At 49.4% G+C, this 27,646-nt stretch overlaps 1 protein-coding gene across 2 annotated transcripts in view; it reads left to right on the top strand.

The window, feature by feature from the left end:
- GRM2 (glutamate metabotropic receptor 2) overlaps window positions 1-23,254 on the top strand; it is a 75,090-nt gene extending 51,836 nt beyond the window's left edge. The window contains exons 3-6 of one of the 2 annotated variants that reach the window (XM_030570736.1): window positions 460-1,297; window positions 11,542-12,605; window positions 19,771-19,945; window positions 20,584-23,254. In XM_030570736.1, coding sequence (XP_030426596.1) covers window positions 460-1,297; window positions 11,542-12,605; window positions 19,771-19,945; window positions 20,584-20,657 — 2,151 coding nt within the window. In that variant the 3' untranslated portion in view covers window positions 20,658-23,254. Of the gene's footprint in view, window positions 1-459; window positions 1,298-11,541; window positions 12,606-19,770; window positions 19,946-20,583 lie in introns of those variants that run through there. The other variant, XM_030570737.1, reaches the window with a different exon arrangement.
- The last annotated feature ends 4,392 nt before the right edge of the window (window positions 23,255-27,646 follow it).

Raw genomic sequence — 27,646 nt, 5'->3', positions numbered from 1 at the left:
GGCATTTCTACTATGTTCATCACTGTGTTAGCTGAGTGCTTATAATGATAGAAATGCAGGGCTGGAAGGGACCTCAAGAGGTCATCTAATGCATCCCCTTGAACTGAGGCAGGATTAAATATACCTAGACCATCACTGACTGGTGTTTGTCTAGCCTGGTCTTGAAAACATCCAAGGATTGGGAGTCCACAAAAACTCCCTATAATCTTATAGATTATGAATATTGTTGACTACATCTGACCCACTAAGGGTTAGAATATGGAATGGTCCAATTAGGAGCCTTCAAGGAGAAGTTTTCGCCTCTCCAAACCTTAAAGGACCAGCTGTAGTTATTTCCCAGGAAAACTGTGAGGGCATCCCACACTCTCTTCAGTAAATGGAGGCAGGATGCTCTCCCTCTCTCTTGCTCCCATGTACACCTTGTAACCTCACCCATTCCTTCTTTCCCCTTCGATTTAGGTGGCCAACCTGCTGCGACTCTTCCAGATCCCACAGATCAGCTATGCCTCCACCAGCGCTAAGCTCAGTGACAAGTCTCGCTATGACTACTTTGCCCGCACCGTCCCACCAGACTTCTACCAGGCCAAGGCCATGGCCGAGATCCTGCGCTTCTTTAACTGGACCTACGTCTCCACAGTGGCCTCGGAGGGTGACTACGGTGAGACGGGTATTGAGGCCTTCGAGCTGGAAGCCCGGGCCCGCAACATCTGCATCGCCACCTCCGAGAAGGTGGGGCGCTCCATGAACAAGAAGACCTTTGAAGGAGTGATCAAGGCCCTCTTGCAGAAGCCCAGTGCTAGGGTGGTGGTGCTGTTCACCCGCAGCGAAGATGCCCGAGAGCTGCTGGCGGCCGCACAGAGAATCAATGTTTCCTTCACATGGGTGGCCAGCGATGGCTGGGGTGCCCTGGAGAGCGTGGTGGTGGGAAGCGAGTTGGTGGCAGAGGGAGCCATCACCATTGAACTGGCAGCCTACCCCATCCAGGAGTTTGCCATCTATTTCCGAAACCTTAACCCCTACAACAACAGCCGGAACCCCTGGTTCCGGGAGTTCTGGGAGCACAAGTTCCAGTGTAGCTTCCATACCCAGGACTGCAGCCGGCACTCGCTGAAGACAGGCAAGTTCGAGCAGGAGTCCAAGATCATGTTTGTAGTCAATGCTGTTTACGCCATGGCCCACTCCCTCCATAACATGCACCAGGCATTGTGCCCCAATGCCACCAAGCTGTGTGACTCCATGAAGCCGGTTAATGGCAAGAGGTTCTACAAGGACTTCATGCTCAATGTCAAGTTTGATGGTAAGCCCAGGGCATCAATAGGAATTGGTGGCTGAACTGAAGGGGTTGGGATGGAATGGACAAGGGAAATCAGAGGGTTTAACTAGGAGTACTCAAAGCCTGGGGATTTCAACTGGTCACATCTGAGCCAGACAAGCCAAACTTGCTGAGCGCACTAGGTCTGTGATTCCTCACATGATGATGTCCTTGCCCAGAGTCCTTTGGCCCAGAAGTTCATACTCTTTTCCTGCCTCTTGATGATGGACTCTGCTAGGCTGGTGGCATGAAACCGCTGCATCAGGTGTCATGATAACATTGCATCAGGACACAAACATTGTTACACAAGGGCATAGTTAGGGTCTCAGGTTTCAGACTGGTTGAACATTGCGGTTGAACATTGTGTTGGGTTCAGCGTCTTCTAATTTTCTGGAAAATGACTGACTAACTGGGAGGGTTGAGAGACCATTTCCTTCAGCCGTCCATCAGCTTCCCAGGCACCCTGGGCCAGTGCCACTTCCATTATTCCTTTCATAACCTATTTGAGTTTTTAATAATCAGCATCAAAATATTTGTAATAGGTGATCACATATTTTCCTACCAGCTCTGCTGTTCCTCTTGGACTTCTGTCTAAACAATCAGTTCCAATGGCAGTTCTGTGAGGCCAGGTGAGCCTGGAGAATTGGCCAGTCACATCTCTTCTTCCTTAGATTCAGCATTCTTATCGGGGCAGAGCAGTCAGATATAAGTCAAAGCAATTTAAAACTGTTCAGAGGCTTTATTCTGACGAGACTACATTGCACTGACCCTGCGTACAATGGATTCTTACCCCTGGTGTATCATTTGTAGGAGACTCTGGAACACTGGTTTAAGATGCCACAGAAACAATGAGGCAGAATATTCCAGGTTGCATCCTTTTCCTTTGCGTTCTGGGTTTTATTCAGTCAGAGGCAGCTAGGAGAAAGTGGTGCTCTCTACAGGACTGACCTGCTCCTGAGATGGGCATTATACTGGCACACTGTGAAGACCTGCGCTTGCTGTATGGAGGAGCCATCCAAAGTGTTCTCCTCCAGGCCAAGCTCATTAGACACCTGGGAGGATGATCATCAATCTATCTATTATCCAGCCTCCATCACTGTCAGATCTGGCAGCATACAGTCCTTACCATAGCTATCCTCACCACATCCCGGTGAGATAAGGAGAAGCCCATGTGTGATGGGTTCAGTCACAGAGACCCCTTGAGACTGTCACCTGATGTGCTGAAATTACTTCTGAGATCATTTGCCCTGCCAGCTTGGGACTTCCAGAACCCTGCCTTGTTGAGCCAGACCCACTAGCCTGCTGCAACACAGACTCAGGGTTCTGGTCCATGCCCCCAAAGCTGAAGACTTAACTGAAAACAGCTTAGCAGGTTACCTGTTTCCAGCACCCAGGCACCCAGTTCCCAATGAGATCCAAACCCCAAGTAAATTCATTTTATCTGTGTAAAGCTTATACAGGGTAAATTCGTAAATTGTTCACCCTCTATATCACTGAGAGAGATATGCAGAGCTGTTTGCTCCCACTGGTATTAATCACTTACTCTGTGTTTATTAATAAACAAAAGTGATTTTATTAAGTATAAAAAGTAGGATTTAAGTGGTTTCAAGTAATAACAGATAGAACAAAGTAAGTTACCAAGCAAAATAAAGCAAAACCAAGCAAGTCTAAGCCTAATACATTAAGAAACTGATTACAAGTAATATCTCACCCTCAGAGATGTTCCAATAAGCTTCTTTCACAGACTAGACTCCTTCCTAGAATCCTTTCCCCAGGTACAGTCCTTGTTAGTTCCAGCAGACATCCCAGGTGGTAAGCAGGGGTTTTCTCATGACTGACAGTCCCTTATGTCCTGCTCCACCCCTTTTCATCGCTTTAACACAAGGCAGGAATCTTTTGTCTTTGCTTGTCCCCATCCCCGCCTCATCAATGGAAAAGTACAAGGATTAAAATGGATTCTAGTATTATGTGACATGGTTACATGTCACTGTAAGGTCTCTAGTCGCCATTCTTCCTGGGTTGTTCCATGCGTACACAGGAAGGTTTGCAGGTAAATAAACCATTTACAACTAATTGTCTGGGTTAATGGGAGCCATCAAGATTTTAAACCACAATTAATGGCTCACACTTTGCATAATTACATAGGACCTCATAGTTATCCTTCATATTTTTAGCTTCAGATACAAGAATGATACATGCATACAAATAGGAGGAATATATTCAGTAGGTTATAACCTTTGTTATGATACCTTACAAGACACCTTTTGCACAAAGCGTATTCCAGTTACATCATATTCACATTGTGATACAGGAGGGCCAGGGAGCAGTGGTAGAGTGGTGGAGGGGAAAATATATAAGGCCTAGGCTAATTAAGGCGTGGTTCCCTGTAGACTAGGGAGGGTTACTACAGGTTAATTGAAGCACCTGTAGTCAATTAAGGCCCTGTCAGGAACCTAATGAAACCCCTGCTTCAGTCAGAGGAGGAGGAGAAGAAGGAAGGAGAGAGGACTGGAGCTTGGAGGTGTGTTGTGAGATTTGAAAGACCAGAGAACCAAAGTAAGGGGGACCCTGCCCCAGCAGGGCATGAAGACTCCCTCTTCAAGCATCTAAGGACCGAGAGTGACCCCACCTAAGGGGGAAGAAGGTAAGAAACCCCCAGGGGCTGGGACTCTGAGTGAGGCACAAACCCAGACCCCTTCCCCACTTCCCTCCTCTACCACCTTCCCAGGCTACTAGCGGGGCCTTTGGCACCCAAGAGCAGGGGCAAGGGGTGGCATCTTAGCACTCCCTCTCCCCTCAAGAAAAGCATGGAAACCACCATATGAACATTGGTCATCTTGTCACAACATTCATAAGCATATTTCAATAAAGCATATGGAGTGCAACATCACACCATGCATCTCTGTGTAGTCCTGAGGGTCCTAGGCATGGTTGGAGGTTGGCATGTCAGCCACTAGTTGTCCTGAGTTCATTCTCAAGACACATTGCTCCATGTAATCTTCCATGCGTGTCCAGGGGCCAGTTCTCAGGTATACTGGTGTGGGCAGCAATAGCTCCCTGAGTCCACCCCCTCTCCAGTGAGAGCAGAGCTGGATACATCAGCCCTGCTCCCAGCCCCAGCATAGGGGGCAGGCTGGAGGCAGATCAGGGGCATGGCTGGTCTCTGCTTCCCACGGCCCAGTCTAGTGTCAGTGGAGCTGCTGTTCAGCATAACTAGGTCACAGTTCCCCTCTCAGAAATCTTATGAAGAGTAAAGGGAGCAGGCTTGCCAGAGAACCTGTAAATACTTCATCTCCCAGCTTGGCAATCAAGAGACCACATAGCGGGAGAGAGATTGTGGACTTACCTATATTTGATTTCATATATAAGCTGCCTTTGGCTGTCAGGCTTATGTCGGGGAAGTTAGTGCTGCTTAGCAAAATGTACTATATTATTGATCTCCTTGGGGAGGAATCTCATGGAGATAAATGTAGTATTTTCATGTGATGTGTTTAATACCAACCTGAGATAATAGCAGAGGTGGGGGAGTGAACTGATTGTCAAGTTGAAAGGATGTACTTAAGTGAAAAGGAATATGCATGTTATTGTTAGGTACTATAATGTTATAAAGGGGTGAATATAAAACCAAGGCATGTGGGGTGGGGGGAAAGCTGTTGAATATTTGCTCAAATCTGAAAGTGAATTTGGATTCATGTGTGTTTGTGACCCTTTTGTGTCCCCATACTGGTAACATCTGAGTGCTCCTTTACTAGTACAAATACAGCAAGCAAATTTTAGCTTGAAGGCTGGAGCAGTCACTGAAAACAAATTCCAGGTGGTATATTCAGTTGTAAAATTAACAATGTGCAATTCACACTGTCTTTGGTTAACAAGTCATGTGGCATAGTATATGTTCCCTGACTGGACAGTTTATGTACCTGACCAACAGAGCATGAACTGTGAATATTCAAATGTTTGCAGTGTAACTTCCAAATGTAGCTTTAGTTACAGACTCATAAATTAGCAGCATAACTTTACAAATTGAACATTACAGATTACATTGTTGCATTTGTAAATTGTGCAACCTGCAGGCTAAGAACTATTTGCTGAAGGAAAATTGTGAATGGTTCTGAAAATATATAGCTTTGATAATGTTGGGATTTGTTTGTGGACAGAAAAAGAAGTCAATTTTTTTTGAAGAGATTAGTTGTTGTGAATGATTTGTTCAGCTCAAATCAGAAGCACCATTGTGGCTTCAATATGGTGGGGAAATGAGATGGTTAACTCATGTACATTAATTAACATGTTAAGCATCACTTAGCATTTAGTGTGAGCAAAGGCAGAGATTTAGCTGGTTGAGAATATTGTATAATCTAATTGTAACACTTCTGCCAGGTGGAGCCAGCAGCACCAAGGGCCAGGTTCAGTATCTAAAGCAGGGGTCGGCAACCTTTCAGAAGTGCTGTGCCAAGTCTTCATTTATTCACTCTAATTTAAGCTTTCACATGCCAGTAATACATTTTAATATTTTTAGAAGGTCTCTTTCTACAAGTCTATAATATTATTGTATGTAAAGTAAATAAGGTTTTTAAAATTTTTAAGAAGCTTCATTTAAAATTAAATTAAAATGCAGATCCTCCTGGACCAGTGGCCAGGACCAGGAGAGTGTGAGTGCTACTGAAAATCAGCCATAGGTTGCCTACCCCTGATCTAGAGGTTCCTTTTGAACAATACAGCACAAATCAGCTCGAGCCACCACCCAGTGACCTGGGACAGTTACACACCACCTCCGGGTGCTGCTAAGAGGCAATGCTTCCCCTCTCATAAGCACAGAGTCTGAGTGTAGCAAAACTTTTTAATAAAAGGAGGGAATTAACTCAGCATTAATTTGGGGAAACACTGCAACTAGGGCTCATAAACACAAACCATGAGCAAAAGACTCACCCCCAAGTAAGCTGGGCAGTGTCTTTTTCCCATCAGGGTCTTGAGTCAAGCAACCCAAGAGTCCCTTTAACGTGCCTGTCCCTTCTCTGTACCTCACTCACAGTTGCTGTCCTTGGCCAGTGCAGCCCCAGAGTTCAGAGGTTCGTCTGCAGAGTCCACCTCCCACCCTGTGTGGAAGGCAAGGAGGGGTAAGGATGCACCTTACGTGCTGCACTTCTCGGGCAACTGCGGGGGTCTGCTCTGGCTCTCTCTACTAGCTTCTCTGCTGGCTGCTTGCCTTGCCTCTCCACCAGCCACCTTGCCTGCCACCCTACTAGCTTCTTGCCTCACCTCTCTGCCAGCTGCCCACTCGCCAAGATGTCTTCAGGCCCCCACACCCAGCCCAGCTCAGCTCACAGTGATTTCAGCTGTTAATGGGGGAGCCTCAATGCTAGTGCACACTTGGTAGTCTCTTGCAATAGAGACACTATCTCTATTAGTCTAATACCTAGGTATCAGTGATTTTCAGTTATGCAGTGTGTGAGGTTCTCACTTGAATCTAAATTAGCTCTTTTACCCACACCACCAGGCACCGTGCATGCTGTTTACTGGCCTTTAGAACCCATGTCCCCTGCCTAGCATGTGCTGTTCAGTTGAGGGTGAGTCCCTCCATTGAAGTATTATGCCAGGTACAGTTCTGCTGCCCTCAGTTCACACAACAAGTATAACAACGCTTCATTACTCCTGCCTCAATAACAAGGAGACTGGGGATCCAACACCAGCCACAAGTGATCATTTGGGCAAACAGTCTCATCATACTGAGCACCTAGGCAAGGTGGGTGTGTGTCATAGTATAATTCCCAAATCTGGACCTTAGCATCCAAAATATGGGTACTAGCATGGTCTTTGGCCACTGGGATGATCATGGGCTAAGCTTAAGAGCTTCCCCTGGTACTTAGTTGGAACCACCAACTGTTTTCGTGGGTGCCAGTCTTCCCGGTGTCAACCAGAAAGAGTCTCCTTGTATAAAAGTCCTTGTTCTACAACAAACCGGGATCGATTAGAAGAGCTGAGAGGCGGTGGGGTGCTCCGTGCCACTGCCCAAGCTTTCTGAAGGCTGTTATCTGCTTCCTGCTCAGTCTGGAACTGTTCCTTTGAAGCTGGAGACACCAGTTCTTCCTCAGACTGTGGACTTGGGCTTGGTCCCTCTGGAAGCGATGTAGGTGATGGGGTTGTTTCCGTTGCTGGTGAGCCGCTCTCCGCTGGTGCACCAGGGGGTATTTCAAGCTTGGGCTGAACTTCTTGGGTGTGGTTGTCTGCTGCTTTTGCCAGTTCAGGCTCGCTGGCGCCCTCTGGCGTTGGGGTTGAAGATGGATTTGCAAGCACTGTCGTCAGTGCTGGCACCGGTTCTGGTGCTGGCTGCTTTTCCAGTTCCTGGTCTGGGACTGGAGGCACTGTGGCTGTTTCCATTGTGGGCGTGGGATCCAGGTCCACTACCTCTATCTGGGTCTCTTGTAACACAGACGGGTCCCCTGTGGATGGCTCAAGAACAGGAATGGGTCTGGAAGCTTGCCTGGTTTGGCTGCGTGTAACCATTCCCACTCTCTTGGCCCGCTTCACCTGGTTGGCCAAGTCTTCCCCCAGCAGTATGGGGATGGAATAATTGTCATAAACTGAAAAAGTCCACATTCCTGACCAGCCTTTGTACTGGACAGACAGTTCAGCTGTAGGCAAGTCTACAGCTTGTGACGTGAAGGGGTAAATTGTCACTTGGGCCTTTGGGTTGATGAATTTGGGGTTGACAAAGGATTGGTGGATAGCTGACACTTGTGCCCCCATGTCTCTCCACGCGGTAACCTTCTTTCCGCCCACTCTCAAAATTTCCCTTCGCTCCAAGGGTATTTGAGAGGCATCTGGGCCTGGGGATCCTTGGGGTGATGGTGGTGTAATGAACTGCACTCGGTTGGGGTTCTTTGGGCAGTTGGCCTTTATATGTCCCAGTTCATTACGCTTAAAGCATCTTCCAGCTGACTGGTCACTGGGTCAAGGTTGGTTACTGGAGACTGGTGAGGTGGAAGAATAGGGCATCTGTGGCTTTCTTGGGTTGTCGGTGAGGTCTTGTGCTGCCCTTGGTTATAGGGTTTATTGTCTGTGTGCCCCCTGGGGTATTCGCTCCCCTTGACAGTAGGTTTTTTCTTTTCTGCCACTTCCATCCATTTGGCTCCAATCTCCCCCGCCTCGGTTATTGTTTTGGGTTTCCCATCTCGGATGTACCTCTCTATTTCCTCAGGAACACCATCTAAGAACTGCTCCATTTGTATCAGGAAGTGCAGCTCATCCATATTGTTAACCTTTGTTCCTGATATCCAGCCCTCATAATTCTTTGCAATGGGGTAGGCGTGTCAGGGGAATGACACATCTGGGTTCCATTTTAGGGTTCTGAACCACCGACGGGCATGTTCAGGTGTTATCCCCATTCTGTATCTGGCCTTGGTTTGAAAAAGTTTATAATCGTTCATGTTCTCCTTAGGCATTTCAGCTGCCACCTCTGCTAAAGGTCCACTGAGCAGTGGCCTCAGCTCTATCATGTACTGGTTTTCAAAGATGCTGTATCTATGGCAGGTCCTTTCAAAATTTTCTAAGAAGGCTTCAGTGTCATCACCTGCCTTGTAGGTGGGAAATTTTTTGGGATGTGGAACAACAACTGGTGAAGTGTTGTTAGGATTGGCTGTGTTCTGTTGCTTAGCCTGTTCTAATGCCAGGATCTGCTGGTAGGTCTCCCTCTGGAGTTCCATCTGTCTTCGGTGGTCTGCATCTTTTGCTTCTTGTTCTCTTTTGTGGGCTTCCTCTTTGGCTGCTTGCTCTCTTTTGTAGGCTTCCTCTTTGATTTTGTTTTCTCTTTCTCTCAGCTCCACCTCTTTTTCTCTTATTTCATTTTTTTTTCTTTTCTTTCCATGTCTCGCTTGTGGTCGGCGTCTCTGATGTGTTCCTCTGCATCCAATCTTGCCAGTTCCTGTTTCAGGTCCTTGGTAGTCATGGTTCCTGCTTTCTTGTGTTGGGGTGCCTTCTGGTGTTTTACTGCCTGAACTGCTGCTTCTTTGTTGCCTAGCAACAGTGTCTTTCTAACTTTTTCTAAGTAGCCTTCCCTGATAAAACTAGAACAAAAAAAACCCCCCTTCATTTGCGTATGTGTTCTGCTGGTGTAGTTGTTTAACAAAAGACCCTTGTTAAACCTTAATGGCCCTGCCTGAGGCAATCTCTATGCACAGCCAGAAAGGAGCAAGGAAAAAAAATTCTCTGGCTGTAGGTTTAAAAAAAAAAACACCTTCTCTTTGCTTACAAGCAGCTAGCAGAGAAAAGAAAATTAATAATCTTACTGGCTTTTGGATTCTTATCTTTATCCCACCACTGCCTACCATGTCATAGTATAATTCCCAAATCTGGACCTTAGCGTCTAAAATATGGGTACTAGCATGAATTCCCTTAAGCTTAATTACCAGCTTAGATCCTGTACTGCTGCCACCAATCAGGACTTAGAGTAGAGCGCCTGATAGACTCTGGTCTCCCCCAAAACCTTCCCTGGAGGCCCCAAGGCCCAAATTCCTTGAGTCTCACAACAAAGGGGAATAAACCATTTCCCTTCCCCCTCCTTTCTTCCTCCCAGCTCTTTCCCACCCTGGGTACACTAAGAGATCCCCGTGATTCAACTCCTTGAATCACCACACAGAGAGGAATGATACCTTCCCCCAGAGGCAATCCAGATTCAAGCTCCGTGAATCTAAAACAAAGGGATTCCACCCTTCCCCTCCCTTCTCCTTCCCTGTTAAGTACAGACTCAATTCCCTTGAGCCTCAACAAGGGGAAAAAAATCAAACAGGTCTTAAAAGCAAAACTTTTAATAAAAAGAAAGAAAAAATAAAAGGTCTATCTCTGCAATTTAGATGGTAAAAAGTTACAGGGTCTTTCAGCTTATAGACAATAGAAAGAAAGCTTTCTCCAGCAGAAATACAATTTAAAATACTTTCACCCAAATACACATTAAAACTCTACCAACCAGATACACAGTTGCAAATACAGAAAAACAATTAAAAAGACTAAACTGTCTTTCTACTTTTGTACTTACAAAATTGGAACAGAAGATTAGAGAGCCTGTAGGTATGTGTGGTCACTCTCAGAGCCTAGAGAGAACAAAGCAAAACCCCAAAACTACAAACAAAGGCTTCCCTCCACTGAGATTTGAAAGTATCTTGTTTCCTGATTGGTCCTCTGGTCAGATGTTTTTTTGGTTCCCTGTTTGTTAACCCTTTACAGGTAAAAGAGACATTAACCCTTAACTATCTGTTTATGACAGTGTGTCCATGCAAACAAGATCAGCTTCTGAAGTCTTTTTCCACAGCTCACTACTAGATGTCAGGCAGGGGAGAGCTCATCCAGACTCTGCTTACATCATTAATACCTTGTAAAATGTTGGTCAAGGCAAATCAAGTTGTTCTTTAGCACACCCAAAAGTGAGATTGGGCTCCCTCATAGGCAACATCTGCACTTGGAGCTAGGAGTCTGAGTCCCCCCCACTTATGCCAGCGCTGATCAAGGCAGTGCACTAAAAATACAAGCAAAACCATGGTAGCTTATTCAGTGGTGAGCGGTAGCATGCATTAAGCTGCTGCCTGGCTGCCCTTGGTATGTACTCGGGGTAGCTAGCTCAGTGCCACTGCTTGCTGCTGCCCATGCCACCATGCTGTGCTTGTATTTTTAGCACACTAGCTTACTAAGGGCTGCCATGAGTATATTCACGTAAGCTGCGAATCACACTGCCAGCCCCCAGTGCAGATGTAGCCACAGTCCCTATTGGGACCTACTAACTCATGTTAAAACTATTCACTGACTTATCTTCACTAGGATCTTACCTCCTATTAGTGACAACATGAGGTACTAAGGACATACCTTTTATGCCAGTGAAGATGCACCCTCAAGTTTCCCTGTCCTCATTAACTCACCCATGTAGCACATGCTAAAGTGCTACTCCCTTTTTCTTGCCTCAGGGTTTGGAAGATGTTAATTAGGGTAGGTCTGCGTAGCAATCACAGGATGTGATGGCAGCTGGTGCAGACAGCCCTGAGCTAGCTTTGCTCTAGCTAGTTGGAGTATCTGGAGCAGTGAGTCTGGATAACATGAGCTAACAGCACTCCTTTAAATCCTAGTCTAAACATGCCCCCTGAGGGAGGATGGACAAAACGTGCCGTTTTCCAATCTGAGCATGATACCCACTGGAAAAAAGCGCAACTTTCCTGTACATTGAATCTCTCATCCTTTTCCTCCTCACCCAGCTCCATTCAGGCCAGCAGACACCAAAGGCATTGTTCGATTTGACCGCTATGGTGATGGAATTGGTCGTTACAATATCTTCAACTACCACAGAACGGATGGGAGATATAGATACCAGAAGGTGGGCTACTGGGCAGAAGGGCTTACCCTGAACACCACCCTCATCCCCTGGGCAAAGACCTCTGTTCCTGTGTCCCAGTGCAGTGACCCCTGCAAGAAGAATGAAATGAAGAGCATGCAGCCGGGGGACATGTGCTGCTGGATATGCATCCCATGCCAGCCTTACGAATACCTGCTGGATGAATTCACCTGCATGGACTGTGGTCTAGGATACTGGCCCAATGATACCCTGAATGGCTGCTATGAGCTACCACAGGAGTACATCCGCTGGAAAGACGTCTGGGCCATTGGGCCAGTTACAATATCTTGCTTGGGTTTCATCTCCACCCTCTTTGTCTTTGGAGTCTTCATTAAGAACAATGACACTCCCATTGTGAAGGCCTCTGGCCGCGAACTCTGCTACATCCTCCTCACTGGGGTCCTGATGTGCTACAGCATGACTTTCATCTTCATTGCAAAGCCCTCCACCGAGGTCTGCACCCTGCGGCGCTTGGGGCTGGGAACCTCCTTTGCAGTCTGCTACTCCGCCCTCTTGACCAAGACCAACCGGATCGCTCGGATCTTCAGCGGGGTGAAGGAAGGGGTCCAGCGCCCACGCTTCATAAGCCCCACCTCACAGGTGGTCATCTGCATGGCCCTCATCTCCTGCCAGATGATCATCGTCATCATCTGGCTTATGGTGGAGACCCCTGGCACGGGGAAGGAGACGGAGCCTGACAAAAGGTACATTGTCACCCTCAAGTGCAACAACCGCGACTCCAGCATGCTCATTTCACTGACCTACAATGTGCTCTTGATCATCTTGTGTACAGTCTATGCCTTCAAGACCAGGAAATGCCCTGAAAACTTCAATGAGGCCAAGTTCATTGGATTCACCATGTACACCACATGCATCATCTGGCTGGCCTTCCTGCCCATCTTCTATGTGACCTCCACTGACTACCGCGTAAGTGATCCCTGCTGAGCAGGGTAGGGAATGGGAGGCCAGCAGCGTGGCTAAATCCACTGGATTCCAGGGCCCTGCTCCTTGTTAAGTGGAGATGGAGGTAGAGGGTTGAGGGTGGGTCTTGGACACTAGAAGACCAGCCTGTAGGTGGGAAAGCTGTCTGTGCAGATGAACAGAAGGGCAGTTGTTATAATTAAATTAGATCTGAGGACACTCTAGATTGTGGTTAAATGCAGCATAGCAGGTCGCTAAGGGAAAGGGTGTGTGTCTCTGAGGGAGGCAAATGGGAGAACATGGCTGGTAGGCATAATGCAGGCAAATTCTGTGCAAGTTCCTTGCTATTCCAGTCCCAGGCCTCCATACCTGCCTGCCAATACATCTTGATCCTGATCTGCCACCTCCCTGCTATTATAGCCTGGGGCCCCACACACAGCCCTGCCAATGCCCCTCCAGACTGCCCTGCTATCCCCCACCCCCGATGCCAGTGGTGGTTGGCCTTGAGTGGGGCACAAAGAGGATTCAGGGACCAAACCAAGACCAACACATTGGTTCTCCCTTTATTCGTTCATCTAAATGCTCAATAACCAGAGTCATCAATCAAGGAGGCTGATTTTTCCAGCAGAAATTGCAAACCAGAAATCTAGAGGCCATAAAAGCATGTCTGGGGAGACTGTGCCAGACTTAGGCACCAAGTGACACCTTGTGGAGGGAGGGGCCCTCAATGTCTGAGACACCCACATCTCCTAGCCCAATTCCCCCTCTCTGGCAGCTCTGCAAATTCAAATGCTGGGCCAGTGGTGAAACACAGCGCTAGTCCTGCTCCTAGAATGGATTCTGCCTGAGAAGGGGAATGTGTTTAACCCCATTACTGATCACTGGGCTCATTGCTGTACTCTCTGACCTACAGGAGCTGGCAGTCCTGGAAAATGCTGAGGAAATGTATTTGCTCTTGTATTTCTTTAGACAACCAGCAGCACCTAGTGGCAGCTGAGATGAACATTAGAGAGTTGTACAGTGTCTACCGGTGTCCTGTCTGCCACTAGCCACTCTTCCATAGAGAACAGTTTAGTGATGTACATTGGAGAAACACTTTTTTTAATGCTGTTGGGTGACAAGGTGGTCCAGTGTGCAGAGCAAGCAGCAGGGAGGCAGGAAACCTGGCTTCTGATCCAAGTCATTTCTCCTGTCTGTAGGAGTGGGGTAATGATACTGGCTTATCTTTTTGGGGTGGGAGGTAAGCAGGGTAGTTTTTTGATAGACAGCATAACCAGCAGTGTCTATCGCTAAGGTTGTCTGACCCCTTCCAAGACCCTGCTTTCAGTTACTTGCAATTTTGCTAAACTTTAGCTTGCTGGGGTGAAATTTTCCATGCTGGGCATCTGCCTCAGGCTGATTTTTTTTGTTTTTGGAAAGCTGTAGCAAAAAGGCTTCAGATGTTTCCAAGAATGAGATGAGGAAAGATGGGCTGACTTTGCTCTTGTTTAAAAAATATCCTCACATGCATTGTGCTCAGAAGTATAGTGCCTCCATGCGTTGATACAGGGACTTGAAATGGGGCAGGGAAGTCACTCTGTGGTCAGGGCTGTGCTTTTTTTGCTACTTCTGTGAATATGTGCTCAAATTTGGCCAACTTATGAGCCTCTGAACATTTCAGTTTCCCTGTGTTCAGAGTCCATCTGCACTGAGCATGTTCCAGCCCAGGGCCTGAGCAAAGCACGAATTGTTTTGCAATCACCCTCCCCCTTTGATACAGGGGTTGCTGGAGGGTCGGGAGCAGAACTGAGAGCAGGGAACCCCTCTCTCCTGTGGTCTCAGTGATACCAACCCATACTGGGCCCAGCAGTGAGGAGGAGAACTCAGACCACCTTGAATGCAGAAGGATGACAAGTGGGGCCTGTGGGGAGAAGGGGTTGGCGAGGGGGGGAAGCTGGGATGTGACACCAAGGAGAGGTGAGCAGGACTAGGACATGGAGCTGAGCAGGGGAAGCTGGGATTGGGATGAAGAGTCAAGGGCGAGGCAGGAGGAAACTGAGGCTGGGACGTGGTGCTCTAGGGGTGTGATAGAGACAGTTACTCCATTAGCTCAAGAGTCTGAGGTCTGTGCAGTGAATCTAAAAGCTTCAGCCCTGCTGTGATCCACCTGGGTGTCAATATGATTCCATATGATGGAAAAAAATATTCAGTTGGCTTTTTAAGAACACAAAAAGCCAAGTTAAAAGAACATTACGGTTGCAAAGTCAAGCACTCAGAAGTTAGGACATGCTAAGTTTGCCTATGCAACTATAATTTGGCCCCCCTGTCCGTAGGCATTTTGATACAGACTTGAATGACAAGATCACATGCTATTTTTTCTGCAGGATCCCTTCCCCATTCAGTGCACAGGATGGACAGTGCTCAGGGAGGGAATCAGGGTCCTGTGATTAATGTGCCTGTTGTCTGTAGGACTCCTGCCTCATTTGTTGCAGAAATTGGAAGGAGTGTAATGAATGAAATGGGACAGTAGTAGGAGAAAGGAAGGCTTTGTGGTTAAAACTGGTGAATGGTGCCATGGAGCACTGGATTCTATCCCTGCTTCTGCCACAGATTTCCTGTGTGATGCTGGGCAAATCACTTAATCCAAACTCATCATGTGATCACTTTTACATTTTATTGGAGTCTGACTTGAGACCCTAGGGTCTGATCTGCAGGATTGCTGAGCACTCACAGCTGTGACTGAAGCCAAGGGGAGCTCAGCTCTGAACAAATGAAATGCTAAATTCTCTGAGAAAGCAGCTCCCAGTGGGTACTTTTGACCTCAATCTGTCTCTGTGTCTCAGTTCCTCAGCTGTAAAATGGGGATAATAATATGCCCTCGTCTCACAGGGGTGCTGTGATGATAAATTCAGTAATATTTGTGCATCACTCAGATATTACAGTGAGGAGATCCATAGAAAAGCCCGTGTGGAAATGAACAATTCTGTCTCCAGAGCAGGGTTTGGATAGTGTGTGCAGTAACTAAGAGTTGGGCCACACATCGAGCAATGAGGATAAAACAAAACATTGCCTAACTGCTCATTAATTGAGCACCATCTGTCTTGTGCCCTCAATGAGGAAAAAATAGTATGTGAGCATGTAATTAGAGCCTATCATAATGCGTATGGGGGTTGAACTAAGGTTGCCCAGGCAACCTCAATTTTGGCATGTCCCAACTTTCGAGTGCTTGACTTTGCAGTTTTTCTGATGTAATATAATGCTAATTTCAGTGACATTTAGTGCCGGCAGCAGTAAAAACCCTCCCTCTGCAGCAAGTAGTCTTTAATTTGGCATGGGCTTAGCATACTTGCCATAACAGTGTGAACAAAGGAGATAGGTTAAAACTGATGAACAGATGATGGGCTGAGAAAGATGTTTCTGAGATGACTTAGGGGCTGCTTCTGCTTGCCCTCGCACCAACTTCTTTCGTGTATAACCTCTCCAGAGCAGGGAGCGCCCTTCTTCCATGTTTGCAAAGCCCCAGGCAGGCAGGACTTTAAAGACTTGTCTTAGATTGTGGCACTTTGGGGAAGGGTCCATGTTTTTGTTGCACGTTTGTACACAGTGGGGTCCTGTGGCTGGGGGTCCTCACTGCTACTGCAATACAGATCAGTAATAACAATAATTGTTTTACATTGGTGTGACACTGCTGGCTTCATGTGTACACAAATGAAAGCAGGAAATCACAGGGGAAATCAGAATTGGTGAAATCAGAATCATGCCCTTAAAATCCAACTTGCTATCCCTGGAAATCCTGGCCTAAATTGCACTGATTATTCACCCTGGAATAGAATGACATTCCTGCTTCTGGAGTAACAATTGATCTATGGTAGCCTGCCCATTAGTGTGACCAGATAGCAAGTGTGAAAAATCGGGATGGGGATGGGGGTAATAGGAGCCTATAAAAGAAAAAGCCCCCAAAATCATGACTGTTCCTATAAAATCAGGACATCTGGTCACCCTACTTCCCCTCTCTCCAGTATCTATGGGTGACCTGAAAGGCCCTGCCCTAGCTGCTCTGCTCTCCCGAATATATTTCAGTATGATGATTCCTGCTCTCCAGTTGATTTCAGCAGAGTAACTCTAGGGGAGAGGCAAACCCTCTGGTTTTACGTTATGTTATCCGTGGTGTCAACTGGCACCTCTACGGCCATGTTGACCAGAGTGGAAATAGATGTTTTCCAGTCATGTCTGCACCATTCAATGCCTCTGGCAGATACTTGAAGCGGGTTGTGCTGTAGCTTTGGGGTTCTAGTGTTATGGAGGGACTCCATTCTGCCCCTCCCTCCCCGAGAGCTCGCCTTGAGTGATTCCTGCTCCGCTGTTTGCACTGGGATAAAGCAATACTGGGGGCCAATCATGGGGCTGGAATCAGGCCCTTGGTAATTAGCACTAATAATATTGCCTAGGAACGTGTAAGGAGTAATCACACAGCCCTGGCTTTCGGACCCTCACTTAGCTCCCTGCTAGCCAAAGGCTGCCAATGGTGCTCATGGCTCTGCTGCCTGACCGCCTTCTGGAGAGAGGTAGAACTTTGGATTCAGCTGTTGGGAGCTGCTAAACTTCTCGGTATGGCCATGACTCTGCTGCTACTGGAGACCATGCAGGACTCCTCCTTAGTTTAGCATCAGTCCTATAGAGGTGAGGTGCTCGGGGCTGGAGCACCAGAATTAGCTGCACCCCCGAACCCCATTTTATGGAGGGCTGGTATGTCCCTGGATAGCTTGCTACAATCGGGCTCTCCCATAAGCTGGGTGTCTTCACTATGGAAGGATTTGCCAGCACTATCTGGTTTCTTGGTATGGTATTACTGTGGCTTAGTTGATAGAGCACTGGCTTGGGAACAGGGGCGACTCCAGGCACCAGCATACCAAGCGCATGCTTGGGGCGGCAAGCCATGGGTGGTGCTCTGCCGGCGCTGCGAGGGCGGCAGGCAGGTTGCCTTCAATGGCATGCCTGCGGAGGGTCCACTGGTCCCGCAGCTTTGGCGGACCTCCCGCAGGCTGCCGCCGAATCCGCAGGACCAAGACCTCCCGCAGGCAAGCCGCCAAAGGCAGCCTGCCTGCCGTCGTTGGAGCAGCAAAATACCTAGAGCTGCCCTTGCTTGGGAATCAGGAGACCCAAGTTCTAGTCCTGACTTAACTCCTGGCCTGCTGGTTGCCCTTGGGCAAGTCATTTCCCTATCTATGCCTCAGTTTCTGCAGGGAGGGATAGCTCAGTGGTTTGAGTTCAATCCTTGAGGGGGCATTTAGGGATCTGGGGCAAAAATCTGTCTGGGGATGGGTCATGCTTTGAGCAGGGGGTTAGACTAGATGACCTCCTGAGGTCCCTTCCAACCCTGATATTCTATGATTCTTGTCTATGCCCATGGAGAATCATGTAGGCAAAATGCCCACTGACGACAGAAAGAAGCAGGAGTGCAGGTTGCATGAGGCATGTGAGATTGGGCCCGTAGTTTGGGGAATGGAGGAACCCTTGCTATGTAGAAGACTGATGTGTGGGAGCAGGAGGGGAACATTTTGTATTTGGAGGAGCAGCCAAGATTCAAAGGAGAACGTTGCAAGGGGTGCTGGCTTTGGACGGCCGCACCTGGAGATCTTAAAGCTGTTCTGCTGAACACCAGAGAGGATGAGTAAGCGAGAGCTCCCAGTTGAGCTTGGAACAGTCACTCACAGGCTTCGGGCTAGTGTGGAAATGAGTGATAGATGGAAGTGAATGTTGCAAAAGGTGAGGGGAATACAGGAGCTCAGGAAGCAGCATCCCTGTGTGCACCGGGGCATGTGACAAAGCCCCAGCCACATTTTCAAAATGAGAAACTGACTGGACTCTGCTACGTTCTCTGACAGCAGAAAGACATTTTTAGACAATGGCCGGCTCAACCTCCACCCACGCAGAGCTCAGGGGCTACAACTATCAGAGGCTATTGCCCAGAGGACCGGATACCATGGAAAGTTCAGGAAACCTGAGGTCCTTTCTTAGATCATGTGGAGCTAAATCCTTAGCTGGGGCTCGATCCTGCAAAGTGCCGAGCTGTCTGTACATCAAGATGCTCAACACACACTTAATAACAGTAATAATGTTGTCATCCTGGGAAGGGCCAGCTTTAGGCCGATTCCCCCAATTCCCCGGAATTGGGCCCCGTGCCTATGAGGGCCCTGCGCCTTAGGCGTCTTTTTAATTTTTTTTTACTCACCCAGCAGCAGGGTGTGTGTGTGTGTCCACTCTGGGTCTTCGGCAGCATTTTGGTGGCGAGGGGTCCTTTGGTGCCACGGAAGCCCCAAAGTGGATCCCCCGCCGCCGAAGTGCCGCCGAAGCCCCGGACCACCACAGGGTATTCGAATCGGGCTCCACCATTCATAAAGCCAGCCCTGATTCTGGGGAAGGCATTGGGGCTAGTCTTGTGCTTAAGGGCTTTGAAGGATCAACAACTTTGCATGGCTTTAAGCACTAAGCAAAATTTGGTAGATTCCTCTGAGCTCCACATGGAGTTTTGGAGCTGAAATTCAAGGTGAAACCAAAGGGTGGGTCGGGGTGTGCGTGTGTGTGTGTGTATGTGTGTGTGTGTGTCTCTGTGTGTGTGTGTGCATGTGTGCGCACACTCGTGTGAATGCACGCATACCACCCTCTTCTACCCAGTTCAACAGATAGCAACCAGTGGAGTTGTTTGTATGGAACTTTGCAAACCAAAATTGCTGTGTCCCCACAGATCTGCTATACGGTGGGAGTATCTGTAAAGGGCTGGAGTTTGCATCTGTTTAGGATATAGACAAGAGGCTGTGTGGGGAAGTTTAGATCTGTCTCTCAGATCAGGCAACAGATTTTGATGGAGGATTTGGGTTTGTCCCTGTACAGAGATAATAGGAGCTAACCACAAAGTTGGAGCTGGATCCAAACTCCTGCAGAGTTCAGCATCAGGGCTTTGGTTCTGTCCCATTTCTGCTGGGGTGGGGATAAAATAGAAACTGTTCAAAGGAAGCTGGTGGATGGATATCCCCTCTGAGCCTATGCTAGCTGTGCAGGGGGTTGCAGGAGGTGTAGCCAGGCACAGTGCCTTAGGGCAGGTCAGACATCAGGTGTGGCCTTTACTCAGTGATGGGTTGGATCTCTGTGGGTGTTTTACTCTGGGCTGATGTCTCCCCTCTGTTCCCTGCAGGTGCAGACGACCACCATGTGCATCTCCGTCAGCCTTAGCGGCACCGTGGTCCTCGGCTGCCTGTTCACCCCCAAACTCCACATCATCCTCTTCCAGCCCCAGAAGAATGTTGCCAGCCACCGCGTGGCCACCAACCGGTTCAGCGTGACTGCAGCCGGCTCCAGCCACTCGCACGGTGAGTAGCTGGCGGCCCCCCAGCACTGCTCCCTGGCCCTGGGCACAGAGCATGGTGTCTGTCCTCCTGTTGCTGAAGGGGGGCTGAATGCTGTGGGGGATGGAAGCATGGCCAGGTGACCCTGTGCACCAGCTCCCTTTTGAGAGCTTTGTAATTCAAATGTCAATGGCCATTGAATTGAAAATGTTACAAGCCATTGAGCTGCCCCGCCCTGCCCTGTAATGTCATACGGTTTCTGTTAATGCTGACATCTCCTGCATGTTTGAGGACATGTGTGCCTCCGTGACATGTAGTCGCCACTGCCACTTCCCTGGGGGGGTAGGGGAATCTTTGCAGGGCAGGAGGGGATGGTGGCTGGAGGGCAGGGGCAGGCACCCCCAGTTTGTAGGCAGGGTGAGAGGGGGAGAGGAAGGGACGGCCCTGGGGCATGGAGAGAGGAAGGGACGGCCCTGGGGCATGGGATCAGCAGCAGATGTGGCCTCAGCCCCATGGCTGCACATGGGGCTACAGCGTCCACTCCAGGGTGCTCTCTCCAAGCCATGGGGAAGGAGGCAGGGTGCAGCAGGTGGCGATGGTGGGGCTGGGATCCAGGTCCAGCTTCTGTTCCATGATGCCTCTCTGTGTTCTTCCCCTGCCAGGATCGGCCTCTCAGTCAGTCCCCACGGTGTGTAATGGCCGCGAAGTGGTGGACTCCACAACCTCATCCTTATGAAATGCTCTGCGGTTCCCATGGGCAAGGGCATGGTCCTCAGTGCAGACCCCTGCACGAAGGCGCAGGCCTTTTTCGTTCCCATTGGGCCTTTTGTTTCTCAAAGCTGTGCTCCCAGCCTGCTCGCTGATGCCGTCTCACTCGCTGGGCCGGCCTTCCCCAAGGAGAGGAACCGTTGCGTGAGAACTGGGTGCCACCTTCCGCTGCCCTGCTCCCTCAGCTTCGGCCCAGAGAGACACAAACCTGCTGGGGCGGTCGTGACGGTACTGAACAGACCCGCTGGGGCCTGGAGGAACGACTCCATCTCCCTGGGGAGCCAGCGCTGAGCCAGATGGATCTCCTGGCAGATCCACCCTGTGTTACCTCTTGCTGGCCAGATTATCAGAGAGAGCAGAAACCAAGCATCTGTACTTCCCCACTTCTCTCTGCACTGGAATAGGGTCAGGGGAAAGTCCCAGATCCCCATTGGCTGCTCCCTCTTCCTCTCCCTCCCCAAAAGAAGCAGGACCCTTCCCCCCCCGAAAGAGCAAATATGAAGGGGTCAAAGGTGCTATGGCTTGAAGAGAACAGACAGGCCCTTCTCCAAGACTATGCTGTCCCGCGGCGCTGGGAAGGAATTCAGACTGTATAAGTTGCGGGGCTCAGGGCTGCTGCTGATTTTGCAGGAAGATCTCTGGTTGGAATGTGAACCCCCTGCCCCCTCTGAGCTGTGAGAGACTCACTTTGAAATGGACAAACAGGTGCTTCCACATCAGAGATTTCTGACCCTGGGAATCTGGGTTGTACCCATGATCTTCCTGCTGACGCATTACCTGACTTGGCTAGAGGGACCCTACCTGGGGGTTGCCGTATGTGCGGGACTGTAGGGTTTTGTTTAGCAAGGGCAGTCGGGACGGGCATGGTGGCTAGCCAGGGAGCAGGGATAGAGGGAGGGGCCAGCCGGGGTGAGGCATGGCACAGGAGGGCTGCCCTGTCAGCATCTAGTGTGGGACACTGACAGAAGAGGGTAGCGTTGGACTGAAACAACACCTACAAATGGAGAAATGATGAGGTATGAGAATGGAGGGAGAGACCTGAAAATGTGGGGCCAGCCAGACGCAGAGAGCGAGTGAGAATCTGGCAGCCTGCAGTCCTGGGGACTGACTTCAGGGGGAGCTCTGTGTCCTGTCTTGGGAAACTGGGCCTCTAGGGTGAACGAGTCCCACAACACAGAGAGCAGGGAGGAACAAACCCCCAACAGATGCTTCAGGCCCTCTACTGGGGGGCGGGCACAGCTGCTGCTTGGAGGTCAAGGGGGGGGGCACGTCATGCTGCTCCCTGCTTCCACAGGGGTTTGGATTTGTGGTGTGCTGGAGTCCAAAGGTGCTCGCCACTCTCTGCCTCTACAGGCAGCAGGAAAAGGACATTCCCACTGCATTAGGCTGCCCAAGGGGCTGTTCCCCCAGAATGCCCCATGTCCTTCATCAGCAGCAGGACGGGGAGGGGTTGGTCTGATTCCGTGGAGGGCCAGGGTGCCTCAGACCACTCCCATTCCTGACCCTGCCAGGAGCTGCCTGACCATGACATCACCCAGCAGCCAAAGTTGCCCGAGCGCTGGTGCAGCAGCAAAAGCAGCAATAAACCATCTGGATCTGTGCTTTACAGCTGCCAAACACTCTGGCAGCAAAGCTGCTCCCCTGCTTCGCTGCAGTTTTCTTGGCACCTTCATCCACCGAGAGCCAGCAGGTGAGTGCAAAAGGTTCCACTCTTGTCCAGAGCTGCTCGGAGCCTTTCAAACAGCGTCATTTTGGTCCCAAAATTGCCTGTTTTCTGTGTGATGCATAAATAGGCCTGAAAGATTTTTTTTAAACGATGCTTTTTGCCCCCCAAAATTCAAAATATCAGGTCTCAATATGCATATGTTTGCTGGAGAACAACTAGTGACATTCCCAGAGCCTTGAAGAGGGAAAAGCATGTTCAGTGAGGCTCTTTAAAACTCTTGGTTCTATTTATTGTAAATCCCCCACTTAATTCTAACACCGGACACACTCCTGGGAGGAAAACACTCTTTGTGAAAGGTTCAGCATGCCTTGGCCTTTCAATTGAGGGCTGAGAACGCTGCCATTCAGGTTCTCTAGGCCTCCAAGGAGTTCTCCAGCAAAAGTAGGGACATCATCATAATCCTGATTACTCATCATTAGTATCCCACTCGCACCTGTCGGAAGACAGGTTGCTGGGCTAGATGGCCCATTGGTCTGAACCAGAGTGGCTGTTCTTATATAGCTATTCCTGAGATTTGTAAGTGGACAAAACAAGCAGGGACAAATCCTTCCAGGTTGTCTTTATGTGTCATAAAGAATCAAAACCAAAACATTAGGCCCAGTGCAGATACAAAATTTGTATCCACATCTGAGCCACGATCTCCAAAAATGGTCGGTGGGTATCCATGGCTATGCAGGATGCTACAAAAAATCCCCCCAGGGGTGGCCAACCATATGCAGCTCTTCAGAAGTTAATATGCAGCTTCTTGTATAGGCATCAACTCCAGGATTGGAGCTACAGGTGCCAGCTTTCCAATGTGCCAGGGGGTGCTCTCTGCTCAACCCCTGGCTCTGCCACAGACCCTGCCCCCACTCCACCCCTTCCAGCCCCCTCCCCTGAGCCTGCCGTGCCCTCGCTCCTCCCCCTCACCCCAGAGCCTCCTGCACGCCAGGAAACAGCTGATCGGGAGGTGCGGGGAGGGAGGGGGAGGCACTGATTGGCAGGGCTGCCAGTGGGTGGGAGGCATGGGAGGAGGAGAGGGAGCTGCTTATGTATTACTGTGGCTCTTTGACAATGTAAATGCTGGCTCCTTCTCAGGCTCAGGTTGGCCACCTCTGCTTTAAAGGAATACACTAATGTACATTTTACACTGAATTATGTTACCCATTATGGTTACAAGTGACTCCTAGGCTCAGGATAAAGAATCAAAAATTGGTGTCTGTTTTTTTCCCATATGTTTCCTTTTTACACTTGACAGCACTTTGTGTAGAGGTTCCCCTCCCTCCGCACCCCATATGTATAGTCATTTTCCTGTTGTTTGTGTGGGTCTTTCTCACAGCCCCAGGGAGAGACATTTAGAAAGAGGAAAATGGGATTTCAAAAGTCCCCAGTGTTTGTAGAGGGCCATGGGTAAATTACTTGTAACTATTTGTTTTGTTAATCAGTTAGATTTCAAGTTGGATCCTTAATGAGAATTTGTTAGTGGTTAATTTCACAGCAATGCATTGCCTGCCTTTCAAATGCATTCAGATGCTGAGCTGCTCTTCCTGTGTCTCAAATGACATCATTAGACAGCACTTCCTGTTAGGCATTATCAGTATCAAGGCCCTGGTGGGCTGGGTAGTGCTAAAGAGTTCGCACCAGTGTTTTTCAACTGACTGATGGAAAAAAATCCATGTTTACTGTAGAACTATAGAAGTATTTAAACAAGGTGAGCTATTAGTTATTATTTAAGCAAATGTGCTGCTGATCTCTCTTAAGAGTTTTCTGTGGGTCGCATCTTTTTTCACAGTAGCCCCATGATGTTGGTGCTAAATGCTAGAATTCCAGTGTTCGTAGCTGTGCCCAGCCCTCAGCCATGACACCGGTGCCAATGTCCTGTCCTTCTGCCAATGCCCCCTTCCAACCATACTATCCACCGCTCCAGCAGGACGCCTGTTAGCACCACCACTCTTCCTGACTACTGGACAGGAACTAGCAATCAGCCCTAAAATCAGCATCCTGCTCCGCTGCTTCTAATCACTAATCTCCCCTCACTCCAGGGACAGCTGTACCTGTGGCCACTGGCACTCAATGCAAAGGAAATCCTGAAAACCAAATGACAGGCTTGGCTGGGCTGGGCAATATAACTCTGTATCTCGTGGGTTTTTTTTTAATTTTTATAAACTATTTATTGGAAGGAGCCTTTTGGCTGGAGAGAAAATTATAATAATTAGCTGGCTGCTAACAAAAATGTGCGTGTTCTTTGGCCCTTGACTAGGATAATTATCATTGTGACACATGTATTACATGCCAAGCGAGTTTTTAAGCGTAGATCTTTTGTGACCAGTTTGTGGTTTTTGTAATTTATGTAAATAAAGTGCATTTTTTTTAACGGACTCCCGTCGGTGTCATGTGGGCCTCTCACTGGAGTAAAAGGCAAGAGCTGGGTGTCTGTGTCTTCTTGGCAGAACTGCAGGGCTCCAGGGACTGATTATGGAGTGGCAGGGTTGTGTGAGTCAGGCAATGTGGGGTCAGTGCCCTGCTGTACCCCAGATTGTGTGACACACCATGGGCAAGTCATGTTATCACTTTGTGCCTCAGTTCCTCTATCATGCAAGGATCTGACACCCTTTGTCCTATGGACTCGTCAGTGTATGGGCTGCCCAATAGGGCTCCCAGCCCCGCTGCCACCTCTCTGTGTCACCGTACTACAAACAATAATACACAGTGTTGCAGCAGCAGGTCAGGTCAATCCTCTGTGCACTGAGGTGCTAGAAGGGGGCAGGTTAGGGAAGCTAAGCAGGAGTCCCTGGGCCTTCACTTTAAAAACCAAGGCAGCACCAAGCTTTTTCCTTGGGGTGAGAAAACGATGCAGTTGCTATAGTAGAAAAGCAAAGGTGGCCCACTGAATAGATCTCTGGACTGGTTCTGGGGAGACCTGGGTTCTAGTCCTAGCTCTGTCCCTGGCCTGCTGGGTGGGCTTGGGCCTCAGTTTCCCCAGCTGTGAAATGAAGATGATGCTACTGAGCTGTGTAAAAGGTGAGGTAGTAGTATCCTGCAGCAGGGCAGGGGCTAATTATGAACTCTTCCCCTCACATGCCACACCCACATCCCTCCGCTAATGCAGAGGGGGTAGGAGGCTGGTAAAGGGGATGGCAGCATACTAAGTATTTGGGCAGCTCACTTGCCAATAGCAAGGGCCAGCTGTGCTTGTGGGAAGTTTCAGCCCCCTGTTAGATCAGAACTGCCTTCCTGCATGGGAGGTGCCTGCCTCCCAGCTCCTATGAGCCATGGGCTAGACACATGCAAAGCCAGCCACTTGCACTGATGCCCTTCCTGCTAACACAGCCCAATGCCTTAGCTAAGTATTATAGCCTGTCTGGCTCTTTAAGACGTGGGCCTAGCAACCCTCCTGAGCAGGCAAATTAATTATAATTAGTGACTGAAGCTGGAGAAAAGTTAGGCAGGAGAGACTCCCTCCAGAGCCAGCCCTCCTTGGCTGGGGGAAGGCAGGCTCAAGTGGGCTCTAGGCCCTGGAAAGAGGGTGAGGAGAGCTAGGGGTGCCTGTTCCAGCAGCAGAGCGAGGAGCTGGGAGAAGTCGGTGAGGCTGTTTTACTACAGACTCCTGGGCAAGCCCCCGGGGGCTGAAAAGGACCCAGGGAAGCAGCAGCATGGCTAAAAGAAACAGCACTAGCTCTTAACACAGGAACCTTGGGCAGCGCCTCAGGGCAGCGGGTGGGGAGCGGTTCCTGGGCCAGGAGGAGGTGTAACAACCTCTGCACCAGGCTGGGATGTCTGGACTGCTAGATGTACTTCTGTCACCTTATCGGGGTGTTGGACAGATGGGGGGCTGTAGTAACAGAATCAGGTCATCCCAAGGCCACAGTAGTGCTCAGCAGAGGATACTGGGGCAGAGCCCAGCCCTGCCCTACCCTGGCACCAGCAAGGTGCTACACTGATGCGTGCTATTGCTTCCAGCAATGATTCTGCTTACCCCCAGCAGAGGTGCACCTGTGTCCTTCCAGGCTGGAGGCCAAAGCCCTTGTCGCACCAAGTTTGATTACACTCTCTTTAAAGGCAGCTTTCAGGTCCCAGCTTGCAACCCTCAGCAGTGAGATGCAACCCACCCCAGTCAACACTGCCCTGGCAGCAGCGGCAGGCTGCTGAACCCTTGCCCATGCTAAAAGCAGTGACTTTTCCAAGCCAACCCCAGGGGAGGCCAAAGCTACCTAGCTTGCTCCCCTGCTGGAGAGGGAGAGGGGGAGAGATGGACACCACCCACAATGCATCTGCCAGTAGCCCCTTCCTCCCCTTCTCCAGGGCCTTGGCTCATGACTACAACCCAGAATGCATGCAGCCCTTTCAGGGCTGGGCTGAGTCCTCACAGCAGAGGCTGTAGCTGTAGCTCAAGAAAATCACTTCCCTCCCCCTCCTTAGGTTTTCCTTCCCTAAACAGATGCTAATATCTGCTTGTGGCCTAGGGCTGCAAGGATGGAGTGAACTGAGCTCCTGAACGCTTCCATTTGTTCCCTGAGGGCTGGCACTCCACATCAGGCTCTGTACATCTGCCTGTTGAACTGGAGACAGCTAACGCTCTCTCTAATGACCTGTCCTCACTGCCCCACTATGCAAGGCACACAGCTGTCTTCCATGTGTGCAGCAGCCAGGGGCTGAGAGTAGCAAAGAGAGCACACTGGGACAGGGTTAGCTCCACTGGCAAGTTGAAGCCACTGTTTGGCTAAGGCAGGTCTTTAAACCATGATTTGAGGATTTCAATAACAGACATAGGTTAGGGGTTTGTTACAGGAGTGGGTGGGTGAGATTCTGTGGCCTGTGTTATGCAGGTGGTCAGACTGGATGATCACAATGGTCCCTTCTGACCTTAAAGTCTAAGACCTCAGGCCAAGGTTGTGTCTGATCTGTAACAGGGCAAACGCTAGGACGTTAGGGGTCGGGAAGGAATTTTCTTCCGGGGCAGATTGGCAGAGGTTTTTCGCCTTCCCCTGCAGCGTGGGGCATGGGTCACTTGGTGGATTCTCTGCAGCTTGAGGTCTTCAAACCACAATTTGAAGACTTCAATAACTCAGTCATAGGTTAGGGGTTTGTTATAGAAGTGGATGGGTAGGGTTCTGTGGCCTGCTTTGAGCAGGGGGTCGGACTAGATGATCACATTGGTCCCTTCTGACCCTAGAATCTATGAAACTATCAGATGATGTGCTTGGTGATCCTCTGGCCCAGGCTGTGGGGAGGGACACTAGGCCTTGTTTTAC

The sequence above is a fragment of the Gopherus evgoodei genome, chromosome 7, assembly GCF_007399415.2.
Source record: "Gopherus evgoodei ecotype Sinaloan lineage chromosome 7, rGopEvg1_v1.p, whole genome shotgun sequence".
In the NCBI taxonomy this organism is placed as follows: domain Eukaryota; kingdom Metazoa; phylum Chordata; order Testudines; family Testudinidae; genus Gopherus; species Gopherus evgoodei.
This window is presented reverse-complemented; position numbering and strand designations above follow the sequence as displayed.